The sequence below is a fragment of the Chelonus insularis genome, unplaced genomic scaffold, assembly GCF_013357705.1.
Source record: "Chelonus insularis isolate UGA/USDA-ARS -01 unplaced genomic scaffold, ASM1335770v1 contig_139_pilon, whole genome shotgun sequence".
Classification (NCBI taxonomy): Eukaryota; Metazoa; Arthropoda; class Insecta; order Hymenoptera; family Braconidae; genus Chelonus; species Chelonus insularis.
In genome coordinates this window covers 1,038,375-1,060,901 of record NW_023276379.1, presented here as the reverse complement: position 1 = coordinate 1,060,901, position 22,527 = coordinate 1,038,375, and the positions used below count along the sequence as shown (strand labels likewise).

At 28.7% G+C, this 22,527-nt stretch overlaps 5 protein-coding genes across 7 annotated transcripts; 3 read left to right on the top strand and 2 right to left on the bottom strand.

Moving 5' to 3' along the window:
• The first annotated feature begins 1,340 nt into the window (after nucleotides 1-1,340).
• LOC118074701 (protein yellow-like) lies at nucleotides 1,341-5,283 on the top strand. Its single transcript, XM_035096130.1, has 6 exons — nucleotides 1,341-1,683; nucleotides 3,558-3,687; nucleotides 3,787-3,949; nucleotides 4,241-4,600; nucleotides 4,679-4,864; nucleotides 4,961-5,283. Exons 1-6 carry the CDS (start codon nucleotides 1,395-1,397, stop codon nucleotides 5,144-5,146), a joined length of 1,314 nt encoding a protein of 437 aa, XP_034952021.1. The 5' UTR covers nucleotides 1,341-1,394; the 3' UTR covers nucleotides 5,147-5,283.
• Nucleotides 5,284-7,472: 2,189 nt separating this feature from the next.
• Nucleotides 7,473-11,739, top strand: LOC118074695 (dentin sialophosphoprotein-like). The gene is made up of 3 exons (XM_035096121.1): nucleotides 7,473-7,678; nucleotides 7,808-11,055; nucleotides 11,145-11,739. Exons 1-3 carry the CDS (start codon nucleotides 7,547-7,549, stop codon nucleotides 11,248-11,250), a joined length of 3,486 nt encoding a protein of 1,161 aa, XP_034952012.1. The 5' UTR covers nucleotides 7,473-7,546; the 3' UTR covers nucleotides 11,251-11,739.
• LOC118074698 (cytochrome P450 6a8-like) lies at nucleotides 11,736-14,203 on the bottom strand. Of its 2 annotated transcripts, none has more exons than XM_035096125.1 (4): nucleotides 12,884-14,203; nucleotides 12,571-12,795; nucleotides 12,227-12,475; nucleotides 11,736-12,057 (listed from the first exon to the last, which is right to left on the bottom strand). In XM_035096125.1, exons 1-4 carry the CDS (start codon nucleotides 13,779-13,781, stop codon nucleotides 11,894-11,896), a joined length of 1,536 nt encoding a protein of 511 aa, XP_034952016.1. In that variant the 5' UTR covers nucleotides 13,782-14,203; the 3' UTR covers nucleotides 11,736-11,893. The 2 variants fall into 2 exon arrangements, with proteins under 2 accessions (XP_034952016.1, XP_034952018.1); XM_035096127.1 differs by having other exon boundaries at nucleotides 12,571-12,792.
• A 163-nt stretch (nucleotides 14,204-14,366) lies between these two features.
• On the top strand, nucleotides 14,367-16,897 carry LOC118074700 (nischarin). The gene is made up of 2 exons (XM_035096129.1): nucleotides 14,367-15,176; nucleotides 15,236-16,897. The coding sequence occupies exons 1-2, from the start codon at nucleotides 14,739-14,741 to the stop codon at nucleotides 16,199-16,201; spliced, it is 1,404 nt and encodes a 467-aa protein (XP_034952020.1). The 5' UTR covers nucleotides 14,367-14,738; the 3' UTR covers nucleotides 16,202-16,897.
• A 304-nt stretch (nucleotides 16,898-17,201) lies between these two features.
• On the bottom strand, nucleotides 17,202-22,326 carry LOC118074942 (alpha-crystallin B chain). Of its 2 annotated transcripts, XM_035096518.1 has the most exons (4): nucleotides 21,987-22,326; nucleotides 19,598-19,717; nucleotides 18,674-18,866; nucleotides 17,202-17,426 (listed from the first exon to the last, which is right to left on the bottom strand). In XM_035096518.1, exons 1-4 carry the CDS (start codon nucleotides 22,172-22,174, stop codon nucleotides 17,232-17,234), a joined length of 696 nt encoding a protein of 231 aa, XP_034952409.1. In that variant the 5' UTR covers nucleotides 22,175-22,326; the 3' UTR covers nucleotides 17,202-17,231. The 2 variants fall into 2 exon arrangements, with proteins under 2 accessions (XP_034952409.1, XP_034952410.1); XM_035096519.1 differs by lacking the exon at nucleotides 19,598-19,717 and having other exon boundaries at nucleotides 21,987-22,321.
• Between the last annotated feature and the right edge of the window lie 201 nt (nucleotides 22,327-22,527).

Sequence of the window (22,527 nt, the reverse complement as noted above, 5' to 3'; positions counted from 1 at the left end):
CTATTGCATTTAGCTATTAAAATCCATTTTCTACTGATATTTGTTTTACTCTGGGCACAAAAACTGTTTTAGTTATGCTATCTGCATATTGTTAATACGTTTACACACGCAAATATTATTACGTTAGAACTTTAAAGGAATTCTATTCGTCTCACGCGATGAAAGTTTTGCTAATTTTTTGTTACATTTTGTATTGCAATCAAAATACACTCCCTATAATTTACTTGTATAAAATTCTGTCATGCAAATAAAATAATCTTCGTCTATAATGAAATTAATAATAATTCTTTTATAATATTTTATAATTCGATAATGAAACCAATTGAAGACTAGTCTAATTTCACAAAAATCTACACTTCATGTTAGACATCTAATTTTAATTGACCAAGAGTAAACAAGAAAACAACATTTCAAGTATTAGAAGATAAATTACTTCTCTGTAGCACGGTTGCTGTATGGTGCCCTACTTTCTTAAAGATACTACAAAAATGATATACGCCTTGAATCTAATACAATACCATGTATGGAACATCAATCTATGGAATATTACATTTTCGAGAATGAAAGTTTAAAAGGAACTAAAAAATGAAAAAAAACAACCTCAATATAAATTATTTTTAAAAAGTAATCAACATAAAAGTTGGTCTTTTTCAATAAAATATAAAATGAACCATAAAAGTTACATAAAAACTACTAAATAAATCACGAATCTCTTAAAACACTGAATAGTCTCATTTGATTTTACATAACAAAACTCATGATGCCTTCAGATTCCTAATTGAATAAATGTGCACTTTCTGATTTTCAACTCATTTATCAGTAATTGGATTAATCCGAATGAATACATCTGGTTAGTGTTTCCTCTCTAAAAAAAAAAAAAAAATTAACAGTTGGAAGAAATAGTCTATGATGCTGGTAATGAAAACTATCATTATTTTTTAAGGAAACTTATTTTTGAAAATGGTTGATTAAAATCATGAGTGACATTTTCAGAGATAATCAAAGAATAATAATGATTTATACAATCTAATAGCAGACATTTGAAAACTTCCTAGAGCAACCTTGAAATTAAAGTTGAAATATACAGGATATATCACTAAATGATGATTACATGCCAGTAGGGTAATAGAAACACACTCTCTTTTTCATTAAGTTATGTCTGGTGAGAGAGTTTATAGTGAAATACATAAGTGACAGATACGGCTCGAGCTTATTTCTCGTATCCAATTTGCCTAGTACCTATTCGCGAAAACATTTTGCTGTGCAATTACTTTCAGATAACTGGGCAGGAAACAAGCGCAACTATGGGGCGGGGTTGAAATATATAAAGTTAGAGTCCCCATAGACAGCTCAGTTTTCTCGAGACTCTTCATGTTTGATTAACTTTGGATAAGATGGAATTCAATATAATATCACTAAGATTTTTCATTTTATTATCAACGTCATTAGTTATAACTAACAGCGGAAGTGTGAGTGGTTTAAAAGGATGGGCAGGATCCCATTTCGGACGATCACCAATTCTTGAGAGGTTCTCGTGGCAAATGCTCGACTGGGCATATCCGGATTTGATGAGTCGAAACGCAGCGATCGCAAGTGGCGAGTACATGCCCGAGAATGGACTTCCGGTTGGCATCGAAATCTGGCAGAATAAACTTTTCGTTACCGTACCACGTTGGAAGGACGGTTAGTCATTTTTTCTTTTGCATCATGATTTTAAAAAGCAAAAGCTTCAAGTGTAATCCGCGTGTAGGATGTTGTTAGATGTGGTCCTTCATAATTATTCATCTTATAAAACTTGAAAAAATATATAGGGGATGGAGATAATCATAAAGCGGAAATTTCTTTCTTACCTAGTATTGCTTTTACTGCGTTATTCTCTTAAAAATCTAGTCTGGACGACTTCCGGTTCGCGACAAAAAAATCTTGTCGCGAACGGATGAATGCCCAGTAAATTCTACAATCATCATGAATAAGGCTCTTATTCACTCTTTCACTTTTTTTAAACTTCCATTCTTGTGTGAATTTTTTTTTATCACTGTTCATTTTTTTCAAAATTATTCTGAACTGAATTTGACAATAAAATTAAAGCATCTGTCAATAATAAAATTAAACTAAGTTGATGATAAAGTTAATTGATTGTTGATAAATATGTAGTGAAAAAGATGAAAATATTTCTATAATATAACAATAGAGTAGAATTACACCTGCTGATCAAGTCAATAAGAAAGCTTATATGTATATGTATGCAAATGTTATAATAAAAATGATCCGTAAGAATGGATTTTTATAATGGGCGATAACGAATACTGACGTTATAAATATACAAAAACGAGTTTTGTGTGTTGAGATTACATGAAACACTTTTTTTCACCTGTGCTCCGCCCTTTACGACCAACCAAAACTGCAGCAGTTTTTTCAACTCCTCATATACTGAAGAAGCTGGTCTTTACTTTATACATAATACCGCCAAGTAAAATCTTCACAAACGACTTTTTTACTCAAATTATTTGTGAGAAAAAGCGTAGGTTGGAATCCTTCTACTTCATGATTATAAATTTCCTTATCAGATACATTTTATCATTTATATTATTATTAACAATAATCATCTGATGTAGCATTATTGAAAATAACACATTTTACTATCTCACAATCCTACTTAACGATTCTATCCACCATGAGTGAAATAATCCTACTACACATACCAACTCTACTTCAACATGCGGAAATCTAGAATATATCTAACTCCGTACTGCAACTAATTACAGCTATGATTCAACTTCACTTGGAAGAAAGTTTATCTTCATAACTACAATCACCCAATATCTATGCTTGTAGCTCTTATTTAATCTCAAATAATTTCACGGGAAATTAAAAATAAAAGTATGATTATTAAAGATGTAACATAACAAGAAATGTCATTGTAATGACAAGTACCGTAGAAAATATGTTTGATACACTTCTTGAAAATAAGTATTAAAAACTTTCTTTTATCAAGGAACATTCCTATAACTTCTTCACATGGAATAATTAAAGATAAGAGATCACTTTATGATAAAAATGTAATGGATACTCTGTATTTATTAATTATTCCAACCTGTAATTTCTTTTAATGAAATTTTAATTTTTAAAAATTAATGTCTTATTTGCTTAAATTAAAAAGTACTCTATTTTAATTACGTGGATAAAAAATTAATCCGGAAAATGAATAATTCGATATTGATTAACTAGCTATTAATTGTGGACGTGCGAGAAATATTTATCAATAACTGAACCTAAACCAGTTTTAAACCATCTCGATGAAAGAATAATTATTGCATTAGAAAATCATTAGAAAATTTTATCTGTTTTTATTAATTTAATTCACTACCAATTAGATAATATATGTTATAAAAACTTGTAATTATAACTTGTATCTAGGTGTGATTGTATAAAGAAATTCCCAAATTCAATAAAAAATATGTTTCACAATCTAAAGAAAGTTGTTTATTGTGTACCAATCATAATTAAATCTAAATGACGAAGAAATTAATAACCTTGATCGCATTTCCATTTAATAGGCATTCCAGCAACATTGAATTATATTTCTTTGGATACTCACCGAGGAGGTTCACCCAAGTTGAATCCATATCCTAACTGGGCTCAGAACAAAGCTGGTGATTGTGAAATTGGTCTCACCACAGCCTACAGGTAAATAAATATTATATTAGTATCAATACGAATTTATTTACTCAAAAAAGTAAACTAACTAAATTTTTACATATTCATATTGAAATGATTTCATGTTAGAATTCATGCAGACGAATGCGATAGATTGTGGGTACTTGATACCGGAACCATTGGCATTGGCAACACAACAATTCAAGCGTGTCCCTACACTCTTAATATTTTTGATCTAACAACTGACAAAATTATTCGTAAATACCCACTGAAACCCGACGACATAAATCAGGTTTGACATTTAAAATCAACTATTTTTGTGATACTTCGAGTTTATTTTATAAAGTTCGATTGATATCTAATACTTGATCTGTATTAACTAACTCTTACATTCATTTATTATTCTAATACTTGAATTAATCATTTGCATAAACATGAAGAATAACCAGAATGGATTTGATAATTGATAATATGTCTTAAGTGAATAATACTCTATGCACTTAAATTTAACTACCAGAAAAATAGAAAACATAATATTTCAACATTAAGATATTTGATTTTTTATACTTGATATTTTTCTCAGAATACCTTTATTGCCAATATTGCTGTTGACTTGGGACCTGGAGGTTGTGATGATGCTTTTGCCTACATGTCAGATGAACTGGGTTATGGTTTAATTGTCTACTCTTGGATGAATAATACATCTTATAGAGTAACCCACAGTTACTTCATGCCAGATCCTTTAGCTGGTGATTACAATATTGGAGGACTTAATTTCCAATGGGGAGAAGAAGGAATTTTCGGCATGAGTTTGTCTCCTTTAACAATCGATGGGTACAGAATCCTCTTTTTCCATCCTTTAAGTAGCAACCGCGAGTTTGCGGTTTCAACAAAAATTTTGAGAGATCCTGAACTTGCAGCAGACAGTTACCATGCATTCCAGGTAATTTAATGATTGATTATGATAATAATGATGTGTATAATCCAAAATATCAATCAAAAACCAAATGGATTATTTTAGGTATTGGCTGAAAGACCAATGGGTCACTCTACAGCTTCAGTGATGGACGAGAATGGTCTTCAATTATTCAATCTTGTTGATCAGAATGCCGTAGGCTGCTGGAACTCTTTATTACCTTATTCACCAGCCAATCACGCATTGATCGCAAGACACGATGAAGCTTTGATATTCCCAGCTGATGTTAAGGTATCACTTCTATTGATCACATCTAAATGACATTTATGTCTTGATACTTGATATAATAACATGATTAAAATATTTTTATTTCACCAATGCTAATAGATCCGACATGGAGCCGTTTGGATTATATCTGACAGAATGCCTAACTTCTTACTGGCATCACTTAACTATTCAGATGTTAACTTTAGAATATTAACCATGCCTCTGGTTGATGCAATTGCTGGAACTGTGTGCGATGACATGCCTTGGAAATTTCTAGCCACCAATGTTTTATCCTGGAATCGATAAATTATAATTAAAAATGAATTTTAGACGATGATTAAAATTTTTTATGACATTATTGAAAATCATGGGTGTTTTGTTAACTATAAAATATCAAATATATAGCAGGTAGAACACAAAATTTAATTATGAAATTATAATTTTATAATTATATAGAAAATTTAAATATTGAAATTAAAGTTATTGTAAATTAATATTTTTAAAATATTGAAGTATTTTTATGTTGCATATATTTAATATATTTTTTGTTAACTTTATTTTGTATAAACTTTTAATCTGTTTCTACAAATAAATTCGTTTACTTAAAAGAACAGTGAAAACTTTATTGAGTGCAACCTAACATTATAAATTTCCTAACGATTGTATATGTTCTTTTCTACATTTTAAATATTGACGTGCGGAATCCTTTTGACATAGTAAAGAATAAAGTGTGACTGTGGCTTTTTTTGCTGCCATATCTAAATACAATTGGTCGTTTACAACTCAAGAATCTCTACCTCTGTTCTGAAAACTTGTATCCAGTGTGTATATTTTTGCCAAACTTTAGTACCTTCTACCTTCTTCTTCAAATTTTTTTTATTTATTTATTTACTTTGTTATATATTTCCACACTCAGCCATGTTTTTGAAAACAGACCGAGAAAATAGTTAACACCATGTTGAATCAGATGTTTTTATAAATCCAACGATTCACCTACAGCCTCACTAACCAAATCACTTCATTAATAATTCACGAATAGTAGGAGGAAACTTGAAATAATTATACAAGATAAAATGTTTTTTCGACTCATCTTAAATATTATAATTTCAGAGAAATGATTTAAGATGAATATTCTGACAAAAAATATCCTTTGTATGTAATCAAAGCATCATTTTATCAAACAAAATGAATGCTTCAAGAGGTCAGTACACTACTGAAATTCAAAAACCATAAATCGACTATGTAAGGACCATATATATGTTTTTATTTTTCATATATTAAAGAAGCCCTTCAATAACTGAGCTTAAGGCATGATCTTATAAGGGAAAACGTTCTGACTAATCTTCATCGTTTAGCATGAAAGTAGAAAGTATTTGCCGCTAGTGGAAGTGAATCTTCTCCACCTCCCTCACCAAAAAAAAAACCAGATGCCTCACATTCTGTTTTACTCAAACCCCTCTTTTCGATAATTTGATAGTACCTAGTAAACGATTTCTGATATATGACTTTCCTTCACACCTCTAGAATCTATTAGATTTTTATTTATGCGTGTGCTGTGCAAAACTATAATGAGATACAACCACGTGCTATATAAAGATAGCATGTTCCTTCTTGGACCCTTTTATTATTTTTTTTATAATAAATTCATACATTCAGAATACCTTATTTCGGTTTGGGGTATGGAAGAAGATTAAATACCTAAAAGTAGAGATAACTTTACACATTACAATATATGAATCTAAAAATTAGAATCAAAATAACTGCTAAAAAATGTTGAAATTATTGCGGTTTGGTAAAAGGAGAAATGATTAACAACTCACGCCTTGAATGCTAATTTAGAAAATCAATAGGCTTGAACCAAGTTATAAACTTTCTTAAAAAAAATTGATTCATTTAGACTCAATTAAAAAAATAATTAAAAATCATATTCATAGTGAAGTGATTTTTTTTTATGATTGGTTATGATCAGTTATAAATCGATTTTTATAATGTTTATTGGTTAAATGTCGATTATTTGTAACTACAACTTTATTAACTTACATAAAATGATCTCTAATGTTGCAAGGCGATCAGAGCTTAGTGTAAAACCTGTTTTTCAAAGAGAAAAAAAAACTAATACAAGAAGGTGCTAAAGGCAACATCTAACCATTGATTTGGAGAAGTTATTACATAAAAAAAAATTAAAATGCATCAGTAGTGTTGATTAGACACTACCAAACAGCAAATGCCAGTAGACTAGAAATACCGATTCTTTAGCATTACTATTCGAGTAGTAATGCTCGATCGTTCCTTTTTGAGTGTTATGTTAACAGAAAGCTAAAAGTTTTAATTTAATTAGTTTATAATGATGGCACCTCAGTAAATCATGGAGAAGTAGTTTATTCTTCATGAGAGAAATTGATGTAAGCCCAACGTTAACATCTTTTCTTCGAAAATAAACCGTCTGAGGTGACGAGACACCCCACGCGTCCACTTATGAATTCAAAGAGACTAATCTCTCTCTCTAATTGCGTTTCATTTTTGTTTCGACGCTTTACAGTATTGGCAGCGCCATCTTCCGCTTATTTGAGGAATCTCTAACTCGCTGTGGCCCTCTATATAAATTAGACTTTTGACATGTACTATATTTGTCTCCTCTGACTAAAGTTTACTCAATAAATAAACATTATGGAATAATCTAAAAGTTTTGATAAATTAATAAATAAAATGGAGTTAGGACTAGGAACTACTCTTTTACCTGGTGATCCTCGATTGATAGATCATATTGTTGGTGAGGTAAAATCACAAGGAATATTCGATCAATTTCGTAAAGATGCAATTGCTGATGTTGATACAAAGGTATGAAATTCATTTTTAATACTTCGAGATACGTCAGTGTTTCTTTTTATTAGATGGTATAATTATTCCAATCATTTTATTAAAACAAATGAAATAGTTAATGTTACATATTTTTTTTATTTTATACAGCCAGCATATCAAAACTTAAGAACTCGAGTTGAAGGATCAGTAAATTCATTCCTAGCTAAACAAGTATGGAAAGCTGATTTAAATAAAAATCAGCTAAGAGAAACATTGAGAAAACACATCTCAGATGGAGCATATTTGGATGCAGGTGTTGAAAGAATTGTGGATCAAGTAGTGAATCCAAAAATTTATTCAGTTTTTATGTCTCAAATTGAAGATGTTGTTTATAAGTATTTAGGGTTAGAAAAACCAAAACGTGAAAAAAATGGACCGTGTGGTATTAAGGATCTATTACCAATAGATTTAGACCCAGTATCACCTGAATCTGATAAAAATAGCCTGAAAGACATTTCCCTTGATTCAGCAGACGCAGACCTTCTTTCGTTAAATAATAAAACTGATATTGAAAAGAATGAAGAAAACACTGAAACTGATAAAGTTGAAAACAACGATAATGTCCAGGTTAAAAATGAAAACAATGAAGCAGATGAAAAGACAGCTGATGAGGAAGAGAATAAAATACCAAGTTCTACTCCTCCTCCGATAGATTCTAATTTGTTAAATGATTCAGCTAAATCTGACGATAAGACGGAAGAGGAAGAAGAAGACAGCCCAGTATTCGAACCTATTGATATAATGAATTTCAATGAATCTAATGTTTCGAATGATTCACATTTATCTGGAATATCAGAATTAACAAGTCACCGATCTCGTAGTCCGGACTTTAGTAACGAATTTTCAAGAGATAACTTTGATTTTAGTAATCAAGATTCACAATTTAGTAAAGTATCATCTGATTCTCGTTTATCGATTGTAACTGATTTTGGTTCTTCCAATCCAGCATCAACGCCAATCTTGGATTCATTAAAAGAAGATGGTAATAAAGATAAATTATTTAAAGATAACTTGAAAACATCAAATGATGACTTTGATAAAAATAAAGAAAAGGACACCAAAATAAATGATTCTAACAGGCATAAAGATAATGTGTCGGACAGTAAAGACGGATTTGATACGAAAAGTTTAAAAAGTAATTTATCTTCGAAAGAACAATCACGTGATTCTACTGATGGCAAAAATACGGATAGAAGTGAATCTAAGGATAAAGAAAGACATCGTAAATCGTCTAAATCAAAATCATCAAAAGAACGTTCTGATTCTAGAGATTCCAGAAGTCATCGAGATAGAAGCCATAAAAGTAAATCTAGTTCATCAGATAATAAAAGTGATAATGCGGATAAAACAAAAACGGAAAAGAAAGAAAGTGAACGTAAAAATCTGGAAAAGCCTCAAGAAAAAGAGATTTCTTCGAAAAATAAAGAAGAAAAGACGAGAGATGTTAGTGGAAAAGAACCAAAAGATTTGAAAGATATTTATAAGGAAAAAATACGAGAGTTGAGAGAAAAGAAAGAATTAACAGAAAAAGAGAAACTAAATAAAGACAACAAAGATTTAAAATCTACCAGTGATTCAAAGGATAAGAAATCATCATCTAAAAGTAAAAAAGATAGTTCAGGTTCATCTGATAGTAAACATAATTCAATTCAGAATGATAATAAAAGTAAATCCTCGTCATCGTCATCATCTTCATCGGCGTCATCATCTTCGTCAGCAGATGGTATTAAAAATTCTAAAAATAATAATAAAGACAAGTCAAAGACAGATGAACGACATTCTTCAAGTTCAAGAGATGGTAAAAGTAGAAGTCAGTCAGAATCGAAAAAATCTTACAAGTCTGAAAAAGACGAAAAATCAGAGAAAAGAAGTGAATCGAAATCGTCACAAGATTCAAAGAGAGATAAGAATTCCGAAAAATCTGAAAGTAAACGCGATTCAGATTCGAAAGATAAAAAACGTAGGAATGAGAAAAAATTAAAATCGAAGGATGATCATGGAAGTCTAAGAAAAAATACAAATGATCGAAGATCTTCAGATCGTGATGGATCAAGTGGTTCTAATAGTAAGAATAGTAAAAGTGCACCAAGTCCAACCTCTTCATCAACAAAACCAACAGATTCCAATTTAAGTAAAGAATCCGGTAAGCCTAATAATACCAATAGCGAAGCTTCTGACACTGTAGATGAATCACAAACAGAAGAAAGCCATCCAAATAACATTCAGAAAAATATGATAATTAATACGTTAAATAACGAAAATATTGGACATGTAGATAATGAAAGTAATCTTAAACGACTAGATGTAGGTCAAAATGAAATAAGTCTTCCGTTAAAAAAGCGTCCACTTCAATCAGAAACTGATCACAAGTCAGATGAACCCGCTGTCAAAAAATTCAAGACGATAGATAATTCATTAGAAACGAAGAAACCAGTAAGAACAGAAAAAAAACTTAATAAACATAAAAGTAAGAGTATAGATAATGAAAAAGTTGTGAAATCAAGTGATAAAAATTTCGATATAGAAACTTATTCTAATGTTCCTGATGAAGAACGTGTACAGATTATCGAAATAAGAGTTGATGAAGAAGACGAGCCATATCCAAATGAAGACTGTTTAAAATCAGAGAAACCATCCAGTGTGATATTAGAAGAAACATCGATTTTCAATTCTGAATTAATTACAAAACAAATTCATTCTAAATCCGCATCATCTATAGATGAATTATCTGCAAGACTATCATCAAACGAAATAATCTTAGATAATAAATTGAAACAATCAACAAACAATATGGATCACGAGAGTCTATCCAAGATGGATAAATTGCAAAAAATAGATCATTCTTCTAGAAAAGAAAATGTTAGAGAATATAGTAAATTGAGTAAATTTTCCGATGATGAAGAAGATTGTTTATATTTTTTACCAGACAATGATAAATTAAATAGATTTAATAAATTTTTAAAATCACTTGAGGAAGAGGAAAGTTCAATCGATGAAGAAATGAAAAAAATACATGATGAATCTAAGTCTTCCGAATTTCATACGATGGCCCCACCCCTATTAAAACGCAAATACTCCACGAGTCCAACTTTATCTGACATCCTGCTGAATAATTCAGATAATAATAATGAAAGTGGACATGCAAATAAACTTAATATAATAACATCTGATGAAGAAGGGGCTGCTAAAAGGAAAAGAGTAGGTCGACCAAAAAAACAGAGGCCAAGTGTAAGTTCGTCAAGCCCACAAAGTGTAATTAATGGTGGTGAAAATTTTGTATTGCCACTGAGTCCAGAAAGTGATGTGTCAGCAACCAGTGAAAAAATATCATTACATAATCTGAAAGATGATAAAAGGTATTGATATCATTCATTATATACTTTGGAATATTATTTTCACATTTTTTCTAGTAAAGCATTGCTAATTTTTAAAAAATTTTTTTCAGTCGACAACGCAATAGTAATCAGCGCTATACAAGTGATGATTTATATAAACCACGGCCACTTTTTGTAAGCTCATCACGGAGAAGTAGAAGGTCAGATCAAATATAGCTAGCAGGCAATCACGTAGCATTGCTCAAAGAAACAAATTTTTTGGTATTTGTTCAAAATAATTATTGTTAATTCTATAACAAATCAATTTTAGGTTATTATATATTTTTTTACAATGACATTTGACAATTTAATTTGATCAATTTAAACTAAAGAATAATGTACTTTAAAATCTGTAAATACCATTGTTAATATGTTCAACTATCATAACGTACTATAATATGAGTTATTATAATGTTGAATGTCGTTGACTTGATTATCACATTAATTTAAAATTACTTTTATATTAGTTCTAATTATTACTTCGAAAATTAACGATTGATTTTTTCGAATTAGAATACAGTCTGATAACCAAGTCAACGATGTGACTCAAAAGGTTCATTCAATGAATAAATATAATAATCTTTGAATATACTTAGCTGAGTTTAGATATACATTATTAATACACTTTAAAAATTTCTTGATAAATAAAAATTTGTAAAAAATATATTTAAAAAGATTTTTTATTAAAATTTAAAAAAATATTATTTACATTGGCTTTATTATTATCATTATTACTATAATTAGTGTCAATGTATAATTCCATTCTTATCACAAACCTATATTGACGATCAATTGACATGTTGATTTGCGATTTAATTATTTAAATAGATCTTAATTTTAACCAAAAACCAGTTTCACTCGTTGTTACAAGGCTTCGACGGCTAAATTTTATAGGTATGGTTGTTTTTTCACAGACTTCCACCTTGTGATTTTTGAGAAATGAGATAATCCCCATTTTAATTTGTAGGATAGCAAATTTTGTACCTGAAAAATGTAAATTATACTTTAAATGATAACTACCCAAGCCCTTGAATAATGCTATCGACCTTTACTTTCCATCTGAACGATAACAAACAAGTATAGGCTGTTTTGGATTGCATGTAAAATTATTAAGAAGCTAAAGAAATCACTTAATAATTCCACTGCCTCTTACCGATGCAATTACGAGGGCCTTCGCCGAAAGGAAGGAATGTATAGTGATGTCTGGACTCGTTTTTATCATCAAACCTGTCGGGATTGAATGTGTCTGGCTGTGGATAATGATTAGGGTCGTGGTGGATACCATAAATTGGAATGACCACCCGCATACCAGTAGGTAGTTTAATTTTTGTTCCAGGTACTGTATAAGGATACTCACATCTACGAGAAATTATCGGAGCTGGAGGATACTTCCTGAGGGTTTCTGAAAAATATAATAACAATATCATCATCACATACACCTAATTTAAATATTTTATCGCAAGTAATCATTCAATTAATCTGCTAAATAAACATTACCTAATATTATCGATTCTAGATATTTCATCTCTTTAACTACATAATAATCCAATGCTCCATCATTTTTTTCTATAGCTTCTAAAATTTCTAGTCGAGCTTTTTCTTGGATATCACCATTTAATGCTAACTCATATAAGCAAAATGCAATTGTATTGGCAGATGTTTCATATCCAGCAACAAAAAAAACAAACATCTGGGCTGCTATTAAGTTATCATCGAATTCTGCTGATAAAAAAATTAGTTACTGTCATCAATTTAAAAATTAAAAATATAATATTTTATTTGATTTATCATTTATGGATGCATATAATACCAATAAGATTTGATTTTTGAGTGTTAATCTCATTTTCTTTCAATGAAATATGTTCTTGGTTTTTTAATTCAATTAGTAAATCAATGAAATCATTTCTTTTATATTCTGATGTTTTTTCTCTTTGTTCAATCACCTGTGAGACGATGCTCTTGAAGAATGAGGTGATTTCACGATCAATTATTTGTACTCCAAGTAATTTATATAAACGAGGTACTGCTGTTCGAAGCATTCTCCAAAGTGTAGTTTTATAACCTGGGTGTGAAAGTTTTTTTACGACTTTTCGAAATTCTGAATTTTCATCACTAAAGTCATTTATTTGTATGCCAAATGCACAAGTGCCAATGACGTCAACAGTAAATTTCACAGCCAGTTCACGCACATCGACATCATTATTCAGTGAATTGTGTATTAGTTTCTCAAATATTTTATGACATTCAAAAAGTAATGGAAACATTCTCTTTATTTTGGCTGATGAGAATACTGGTGATAATTTTGATCGTAATGCTTTCCATTGTCTACCTTCAAGATTAAACAAATGATTGCTCAGTGGATCTTGAGAATTAGTGGGAATCCCTCGATTAATGAAGCATTGAAAATCTCTTACACAAATATGTTTAATTAACTCTGGATCTCGTATGTAAAAAATTGGTGTTCTTACACGAAATACACCAAAATATTGAGCACTTTCAAACCAGTTGTACATTTCTTTTATACTTTCTTGCTGTGATTGTCGAAAACACAAAGGTTTCAAAAAATTACCCACAATTATTGTAGGTTTTTTATATGGAACTCCAAGATTTTTCCAAAAATTAAATGTTGCAGTAAAATATAAATAAATTCCAATGAAAATGTTTAAAATAAAAAAAAAATAAACCAATACTACCCATATGTCCATCATGTTGATAAGCCAAGCAGTTTTTGACTTATATTTTTAAACTGAAAGACATGTACTGAATATCGATAGAATTTATTTATTGTTATTTAAACAACTTGAATGTATAATTAATATTTATAGCGGATCAAGAATAATTTTATTTGAATTGATACAGTAGTCACTTATTTAAAATTTAACTGATATTCCAATTCAGGTTAATCGATATTATTATCACTCTTTTGAATGGTTTATTATTTACAATACACACATGAATGAATAATCATCATCACAAAATAAATATTAAAAGTATCCTTCTCGTACCGTGATCTTTCTATAACTGCAGAATCTACGTTCTTTCTGAAGTATTTATGTTAGTCATAAGGTTATACATGTTTATGATGATAATTTGCTTCATGAATTATACAAAGTTTTACTTTAAATTTTTTTAACGTAAGTATTTTTAAATTAATCATAACTGTAATTTTCATTTTAGTTTATAACAAAATTAACTAATGCAAAAATTTAACTGTCAAATATCTAAAAAAAATCGCGCGTTTGTTGCACGATCGGTATAGAAGTGCACTGTTTTGAAAGCCCAGTATTTAGTCATTAACGCCATCAATTGATATGAATATTAACTACTTCAGAAACTTCATAACAAGCATTCTCAGTGTTTGGTGACGTTTGTTAAATTAATTTTTATATTTTTTATTTATATATTTACCCAGTTAAATATCCAAACAAAATGATATCCTAGCATTTAAATTATATATCATTATATAATATTTGGTGAAAAATCCATTGATATAAGGATAAATAAAGTTTATGTGCATATAATAAAAATTAGACATTTATCATAAATAATTGAGTGTATAATCACCCACAGTCATCACAGTTATATTAAAATTGTATACAGTTATTATAATTACGCATCAAAAGCGACGAACTTATTATCAGTGGGACCTAGAAGATTTAAAAACAATGGCTTGTTTACTTCAGAATCAAGAAAATATTCAGATTAAAATACCTTCATTTGAAACAATAGATGGTGTAACGTATTATCTTATTCAGGTTAGCATTGGAGATGTCACTTGGACTTTAAAACACCGATACAATGAATTTGCAGAGCTCCATGAAACTTTAATGTCTGAACATTGTGTAGAGAAAGACATTCTTCCTCCAAAAAAACTTATTGGCAACAAAAGTGAAGCTTTCATTGAAAAACGTCGAAGTGCATTGGAAGCTTATTTGAATTCTGTGTATAATTACCTTAAAAAAACAATGCCAAGAGAGTTAGTGCTCTTTTTGGATTTACATATCTATGACATTTTTTTCCTTCTTCAAAATATGGCATTAGAATTTTTTACCAAAGGATGTTTAATATTGGAATCAAATGAATATAAATTTTCACCTGTCCAGGTAAATATTTTTAATAGTGTCATTGTTTCTCTTAAACAATATAACTTTCTCTTTTTCAGCTATACGCTATCAGTGAAAGGTTAAAACAACCGTGTCCAACATTAGAAGTTATAGATAAAAAGTTTGATTTTAGTCACGTTCTTGATGTAAATTCTCAATTGAAAAGTTTAATAATTGAAAGTACAACAGACTCATATGGAACAAGTAATATTAATCCTTCAAGTTTGCCAATTGAACTGTCAACGTTTAAAAATGTAGAACATTTAACAGTAAATCATTATCCTCTTGACAAAATTTACGGAATGGGTAATCTTCGAGACACAATAAAAGTCCTTGAAGTCCATCACACTCAGCTAAAAAATATTGTAGAGCTGGCAATGTGTGAAGAAGTTCATAAGTGTATTGATAATGCTAATGACTCTCACGTCTGGTTGAAAGTAAAACATTTGGATCTGAGTGATAATCGTATTCAAGTTATTGACGAAGCAATAAAACTGATTCCTCATGTAGAATCTCTTATATTAAATAATAATCTATTATCTGAGATTTCTAATGTTACTCTTCTACCTCGTTTATCACAATTACATTTAGCTTCAAACCTTTTTAATAGTTTACCAGACAATTTACATACAAAACTCGGTAATATTGTATATATAGACATGTCACAAAATAACCTAACGTCACTTTCAAGTTTTTCAAAGCTCTATTCTTTAGAGTGGTTAGATGTTAGCTGTAATCGAATTGAAAATATCGAGGAAGTCAAATATGTAGGATTTCTACCATGCTTGGAAAATTTAAGACTTACTGGCAATCCAGTATCGACAATAATTGATTATAGAGTAAAAGTTTTGGAGCCTTTCGGTAAACGAGCAGCAGATATTTATCTCGATAATGAGAAGCCAAATCAAAAGGAACTTGATACCGTGGCAATTTTACAAGCCTTGAGAATTGCACGAGAAGGTAAATCATCAACATTTAATACTGCCGATTCATCACTCTTTTCAGCAGAAATACCGACTGTTTAAATATTTCTTCATCAATGCTTTATTTAACGATAAATAGGTTTTTTCGTTTTTTATAATTTGTTTTACAATATCATAGCTAAAAAATATTAACATTGTATATATGAATTAAACTTTTTCATAGGAGGAAATGAGTTAATAAGTGAATTGAAAAATATAATTGAATTTAACAAATGCGTAAAATGTATATTTGTTTAAACTCGAATATGTTTATAATAAGATAAGAATGATGATATTAAATTGTATCATGAATAATGATCGAAAATTTGTAATATGACTAATGGAAATGACATCCTTGTAAATAAAAATATAAATTATTTTGTTAATAAAAAATAACACTGTGATAATAAGTGTCGTGAAATAAATTTTGAATTACATACCTAATAAATGAGTTATTGTTAATTTATAATTATTTCATTATACACGTAAATTTTTCAGCTTGTATTCTTGAAAATCTTTAATAATCCATAAATAACATTAATTACATATTTAATGTATGTTTATACTAAGCATTGTTTTTTTTTAGTCTTTTAAAGTATATTCTATTCTACCACGTACATATTCATTGTTACAAGTGACAATTGATAATTATTTTTCTTTTTTATTTTCGTGCCTCTTAAAATTTGAATATATTTATATTTTATAACAAACTGCTAATAAAGTATAAATTGATGCAAATTTATAGAAAATATTGACAGTTATTTTTTTTATCAAAGTTAAATTTAAATACCAAATAATTTCATTCAAAAATATCTTGAGTAATTTAAAAAAGCCTTTAATAAAATAGTTGGTGTTATTATTTGTAAATTTTGCATTATTGATTTCTTTAGAAATTGATTATTTCATTTGTGTATTAAAATTTTAGTTACTATTTGTTTCAATACTTATAATGAGGCCTATGTATGAAGTATTTTGTGGAATAAGGACGAAATATAAATTTTCAAAAAATATTGAAATAAGTAAATAATGTATGGAAAAAATATCAAATTAGAATGGATAATTATGCGTTTCATTCAAATGTTCATTTGAGTATTTAACTGTGTGCAATAGGAATAAGTTTTTCGCCGGCACCAATTGCTGGAAGAGGAGCTTCAACTGTCAAAACACCATCTTTACTAAGTGAAGATTTGATGGTCTCAGGATTGGTTCCTTTAGGCAGTAAAAATTCTCGATTGTACTCTCGGTAAACGGTTTTGCTTTCTGTTTTCTCCTCGTGTTTAGCGTGAACCTAAACAAAAAAAATATTATTACAAAAATGTAAGACAATTATTGATTTGGTGTTAGTCTTGCGTACTAGAACTCCGATGATTCATAGAATTACTTGTTTCTTAAGAAACACTGATTAATGATTGATTACTATCTACAAGTTCAATTTCATTTCCTTAAGAAAATTTCCCTGCAGTTCATTAGTCTTGATATAAATAACTGTAAACACTAATATGATGACATTTTTCTTAGAAAAAACTTTCTAGTTTAAGTCGCATGTCATGGATAAATGTGAAGGCTTATCGATTATCCTGAATAAAGAGCCGTAAAAGGAAATGAGTAAACAATTATGTATACGATGGTGTTTAATCAACTAGTTGATCATGAGCTAATATAGTTTAAATTATAAAATTTTTATGACAATATAAAAAAAAATAAATATATAAAAGACCCTACGTAATGAGTAATTTAAAGCGACTGGTGCAATATTTACACTATACAAAGATTGTTTTACTGATTACGTAAATTTCATCTCGTCACTTTTACAAGAATATTATATATTTCATAAGAAAAACTGACCATTTTTTTTTACAACTAAATTTTTTTTAATAAACCAAATCAGCAAGGATCTTATTAACCTTGACGACAATTCAATAGACGACCTTAAATTGAGTCTCTTAAGGTTTGGTATACTGCTATGACCTAGATCCAATCAAGAAACCTTGACCACAATTCCAGCATCTGAAATGTAGTGGCCCTAGAGACTTATATGGTGAACATACAAATTTTGGAGTAAGTATAATTCTCCAAGTAAAGTAAAAGATAAAATAAATAAATCTTAATTGTAACAAATTAAGTCTAAATTATTAATAGGACCAAAATGATTGATTCATGAGAAATTTATTTTTATTTATATTTGAATTAAAATCAATGACCGCAATTCGCATGTTGGTACTGGCAAAGTGCGTTAAAGTATTTTTAGAGGTAACTATTTTCGTTTACCAGAATACTTAAACTATAAGAATATGTTCTAGTGCTTTGAGCTACATATTTATGCGCAAAATATAAAAAAATAAAAATACTACTTTAATTTAAAATTTAAAAATATAATAATAAAAAAAATTTTTTTAAATATCTACAATTTTGAAATTGTTCTAAAGTTAAATATTATTTTTCATAAATATCTATTATTATATCAAGAATCTAGATATAAATATCTAGATTTAGCTAGTGAATTGGCATCTAACACTAATTGCTGTCTAAGCTTACCAAAAGTTTGTTGTCCACTGTCTTAACAACAATTTCCTCTGGTGTATATTGAGAAACATCAAATCTCAGCTTTAACATTTTATTATCCCCTTCATCTTGAATAAGTGGACTGTTGAGTCCATCCAACCAAGTACGAGAATCATGTTGTGGGCTTAGAGAACTGTTTTGCGTGGTGCTCTGTTGGGTGGTTGTACTGAAAAGAAAAAAAAAGTTAGAACAAATGTATAATCAATAAATTCAGCTAAAAAAATTCTGACATATTATGCGATGATTCTGTAATGATGATCATGATGGCACAGTGATGATCTAAAACATATATTGTATATGATAATTTAAAAATAAATAACTTGTATTGTTGGAACATGAACTAAAAATTAAACTATTAATTAATCTAAATAGAGTCCAAAGAATGATTTGTGTGCTTTTAAGTTAATTTATGTACAATTATATCTATTATATCTATTAGTAAATTATAGTTATTTAATTATATACATGTGTGATGATGTAGAAATAAGAAAAGAACTTAATTTTAATAATTGGATGACATACATCAATGAAAAATATAAAATGAAGCATGAAATGTTTACTGACATTTTTCCATGAGTGTGATTAATTCTGAATTACATTGAACTAATTGATAACTTATACTCTTAATATAAATTATATGGTTAGCAACAAATAAAAAATTTTTTAATGACAATAATTATAATCACAATAACTAGAACTAATAATAATACTAACAATAGTGATAAAAAAAAATAATGCCAACGCATTTTCAAGTTGAACAATTAAAATTAAACAATAAGTGCATAAATAGAATCGAAAGGAACTTAGTATAATAAAAATGAAGTTGCGAATAAACTTTGCGAATAAAATATTTGATCATTGGATGTTTCTTGTGGTATCGTGGCATTAGAGTGTCACCTGGTGAAAGCCTTGTCGAACGCGGAACGCTTTGGCAGCGCGGCAGGATCAACCTTTTCCCAACCTTCCGTCTTTGAGGTCGTTGAAGAACGGTATTCACTGGTGCTTGTGTGATGTCGGCTGATATGGCATAGTATAGTATATAAAGTAGTTAGTCACCAACCAAAAGTGCCAAAAGCCAAGAGCATACATAATTATTATTATTATTGATATTATTATTGTCGCATCAGGCCAAAAGGATTTTATTTATAATTAATAAATAAATTATTATTTATTTTCAATCATTTATATATACTTGACTAAAAGTACATTTTTACAAGTTTCAATTATTTAATTTAGTTTAAATTATTCTTAATATTATTAATTAATATCAGCCTCTGTAAATAGTTAAAAAAAAACTATTTGAATATTAAAAATAAAATGAAACTCTAGTCTCTCAAGTTTTCTGACGAATTCATTTTTTTTTATTAAAGTACATGGAGGATCGCACATGCTAGGTATTAATCAAAGGAAGGAAACTTTGAAATTTTATACTCTAGGGTCTGCTGTAAATTTGATCCAATGGTTTAACCATGACTTTATTTTATGAAAACCTCGTTTTATATTTTTAGACTGAAGCACTGACAAGTCACGAACCCTTATTGCAAAATATCTATCAAATTTGATGGATTAACTGTTCAACTCCTGCCAAATTATTTTCTCTAATAAATTCAAATTGCATAGACTAATTTTAGATGTTAATTAAGAGAGATTTATGGTATATACCTAGTGAATTCGATAAAATTTTTCTGATATGAACAAAATATATTTGCAGTTATATAAAAAAAGTCATTAATTACATAATAAATAGTTAATTTCAATCACATACCAACATTGAATAAAAGTTTTGTGATCATGTGGATATAAATCTCGATTAAACATCATTATTGTTAGTTAAAATATTTATATGTACAAAGTTTATTTTAAATTCCAACTAATTTTTTTAAATTATTTAAAAATAAATATGTAAAAAATAATATTTTGGCATCACATGTAATTAAACCAACCGCGACAACGTTTGAAAATTAACTGCGCAAAAGGTGTGATTAAACGTAAGAAAAAAAAAACAAACTTGTGTTGGTATTATTTAAAAATATTTTATGAATAAGAATAATTTGAAGTCTAGTTTAAACAAAATAGGAATTGAATAATTAAATATTCAAAGTGATATGAATCATTAAAATTTTTGATGATGTCATAGATGAAATTAGTTTTCAGTTACCTAAAAATTCGATTACGTTTATTATATCATTAAACATAAAACGCATTGAATAATCCGAGTGACATGAGTCTGTGTAGGTCTGCTAAATATAAACATTTCATAATTTGTGTTTCAAAAAAATTATCAAGTTTTTTCGAATGTTTTTTCCTTCACCTAATTATTTAAATTTTAAATATTTTATTTAATATGTTTGTTAAATAAATACTTATAAAAGTTACTTTTTAATTTCAGTTAAATACTAGAAATTATAAAATTCAATGCTTCGTTGATGAATGGAGCACATAATGGTTCACGTTTGTACGTACATCTCTCGTTCATAGTATGTATCTCTAAAAGCTTTGTGTATAGAATCCTTCTATTTAAATGTCGGCTTTTTGACCGATATGACTTAATTTCTAAAAATAACAGCATGTAAATATTGTAATACAATGTCTAGAATATTCAACATAATCAGTGTTTAATTGTTTAGCTTCCCATCAATTTGTTTATGGAGCTATTTTCATTCGCTCTGAAATGTGAAAGGTAAAGATATCAATGGTGAAAGAGAAATCTAATAATCACTTAAATTACTTCAATGAGCTAAACACTATAAATTAATGTTTTTAATTAATAAGGATGTAATTTAAGTCATAATAAAGTATATAAAATATTCAACAACTTCAAATGTAATCTTGAGAATTGGGTACCTAAATTCTACGTAGAAGTAAAACAGATATCGATTTTTTGATGCATATCAAATGATCTCTGCTGCTCTTAACAATTATTTATTGTCATCATCATAAATAAAATACTATTTTTTTTTATCTTTTTTTAGAAATTAAATCTTTTTTATCAAGAACTTTGACCATTTGTCTTATAACTAATGATTTTTTTCCCTTCAATTATTTGATGACGTTTTTTAATTGATGATATAGCAAAAATGTCAGTTTTATTTCATATAATTTAATTTATTCTATAATATTTTACATTTTGTCATCCGGATAAATTATTAATTAATCAACCTCATGTTCATTTACTAACAATAAACCCGCGTAAACATTCAAATAGTTTTCTCTTAATACAAATTTATTGATGCAAGTTTCAAGTAGCTAATTTTTTATTAATTTCTTGAAAATGAACCAACTTTACCTAGTAGTACTCTTGAAAAAATTGTTGCTTTCTCGGTTCATGAGTTCACTTCTAAAGCGGGCCATTTCGTCCTCCATTTTTCTCATTTCAGCATCAAAACGTTCACGAATGTTGGAGAACTCGCTGTCAATGACGCTGAAGTCACCAAGTTTAATAGGAATATTACGTTTAATACCACTGTCGGCCATTTTTGTGAATTTATTCAATTAAATCTTCAATAAATGACACTTTTATATATATATCACACACTTTAATTGATAGACACCAGATTAAAGTTAATTTTAATTCTTGACTTGACAACAAAATCACTTTCGAGTTTAAGGTTTGGGAATGAGCGGCGTAAGTCGCTTATTACTCCTTAAATAGCGACAGCTCGTTCGTGAGATAGTTCGTGGGTGTTCGGATTACTTCGGATCATACCGGCCGAATTCGACGCTGGATTCCGTAATAGAACGAACAATTGGAATGTTCAAGATACCTGATATAAATTTGGGACTTTTATCCTTCTTCAATTTATTATAAATATTTCTTCTTTTCAAAC

Bases quoted from the DNA above. Each gene is read 5' to 3' on its own strand.
- LOC118074698 (XM_035096125.1), bottom strand. From the start codon at position 13,781: ATGATGGACATATGGGTAGTATTGGTTTATTTTTTTTTTATTTTAAAC. The intron at 12,476-12,570 runs GTAATGTTTATT...TATATTTTTCAG, and splicing joins TCTAGAATCGATAATATTAG to AAACCCTCAGGAAGTATCCT. The intron at 12,058-12,226 runs GTAAGAGGCAGT...TACATTTTTCAG, and splicing joins AGGCCCTCGTAATTGCATCG to GTACAAAATTTGCTATCCTA.
- LOC118074695 (XM_035096121.1), top strand. From the start codon at position 7,547: ATGGAGTTAGGACTAGGAACTACTCTTTTACCTGGTGATCCTCGATTG. The intron at 7,679-7,807 runs GTATGAAATTCA...TATTTTATACAG, and splicing joins TTGCTGATGTTGATACAAAG to CCAGCATATCAAAACTTAAG. The intron at 11,056-11,144 runs GTATTGATATCA...AATTTTTTTCAG, and splicing joins AATCTGAAAGATGATAAAAG to TCGACAACGCAATAGTAATC.
- LOC118074700 (XM_035096129.1), top strand. From the start codon at position 14,739: ATGGCTTGTTTACTTCAGAATCAAGAAAATATTCAGATTAAAATACCT. The intron at 15,177-15,235 runs GTAAATATTTTT...TCTCTTTTTCAG, and splicing joins ATAAATTTTCACCTGTCCAG to CTATACGCTATCAGTGAAAG.
- LOC118074701 (XM_035096130.1), top strand. From the start codon at position 1,395: ATGGAATTCAATATAATATCACTAAGATTTTTCATTTTATTATCAACG. The intron at 1,684-3,557 runs GTTAGTCATTTT...TCCATTTAATAG, and splicing joins CGTACCACGTTGGAAGGACG to GCATTCCAGCAACATTGAAT. The intron at 3,688-3,786 runs GTAAATAAATAT...ATTTCATGTTAG, and splicing joins GGTCTCACCACAGCCTACAG to AATTCATGCAGACGAATGCG.
- LOC118074942 (XM_035096518.1), bottom strand. From the start codon at position 22,174: ATGGCCGACAGTGGTATTAAACGTAATATTCCTATTAAACTTGGTGAC. The intron at 18,867-19,597 runs GTGACACTCTAA...TTTTCTTTTCAG, and splicing joins TTCGACAAGGCTTTCACCAG to TACAACCACCCAACAGAGCA. The intron at 17,427-18,673 runs GTAAGCTTAGAC...TTTTTTGTTTAG, and splicing joins CAGTGGACAACAAACTTTTG to GTTCACGCTAAACACGAGGA.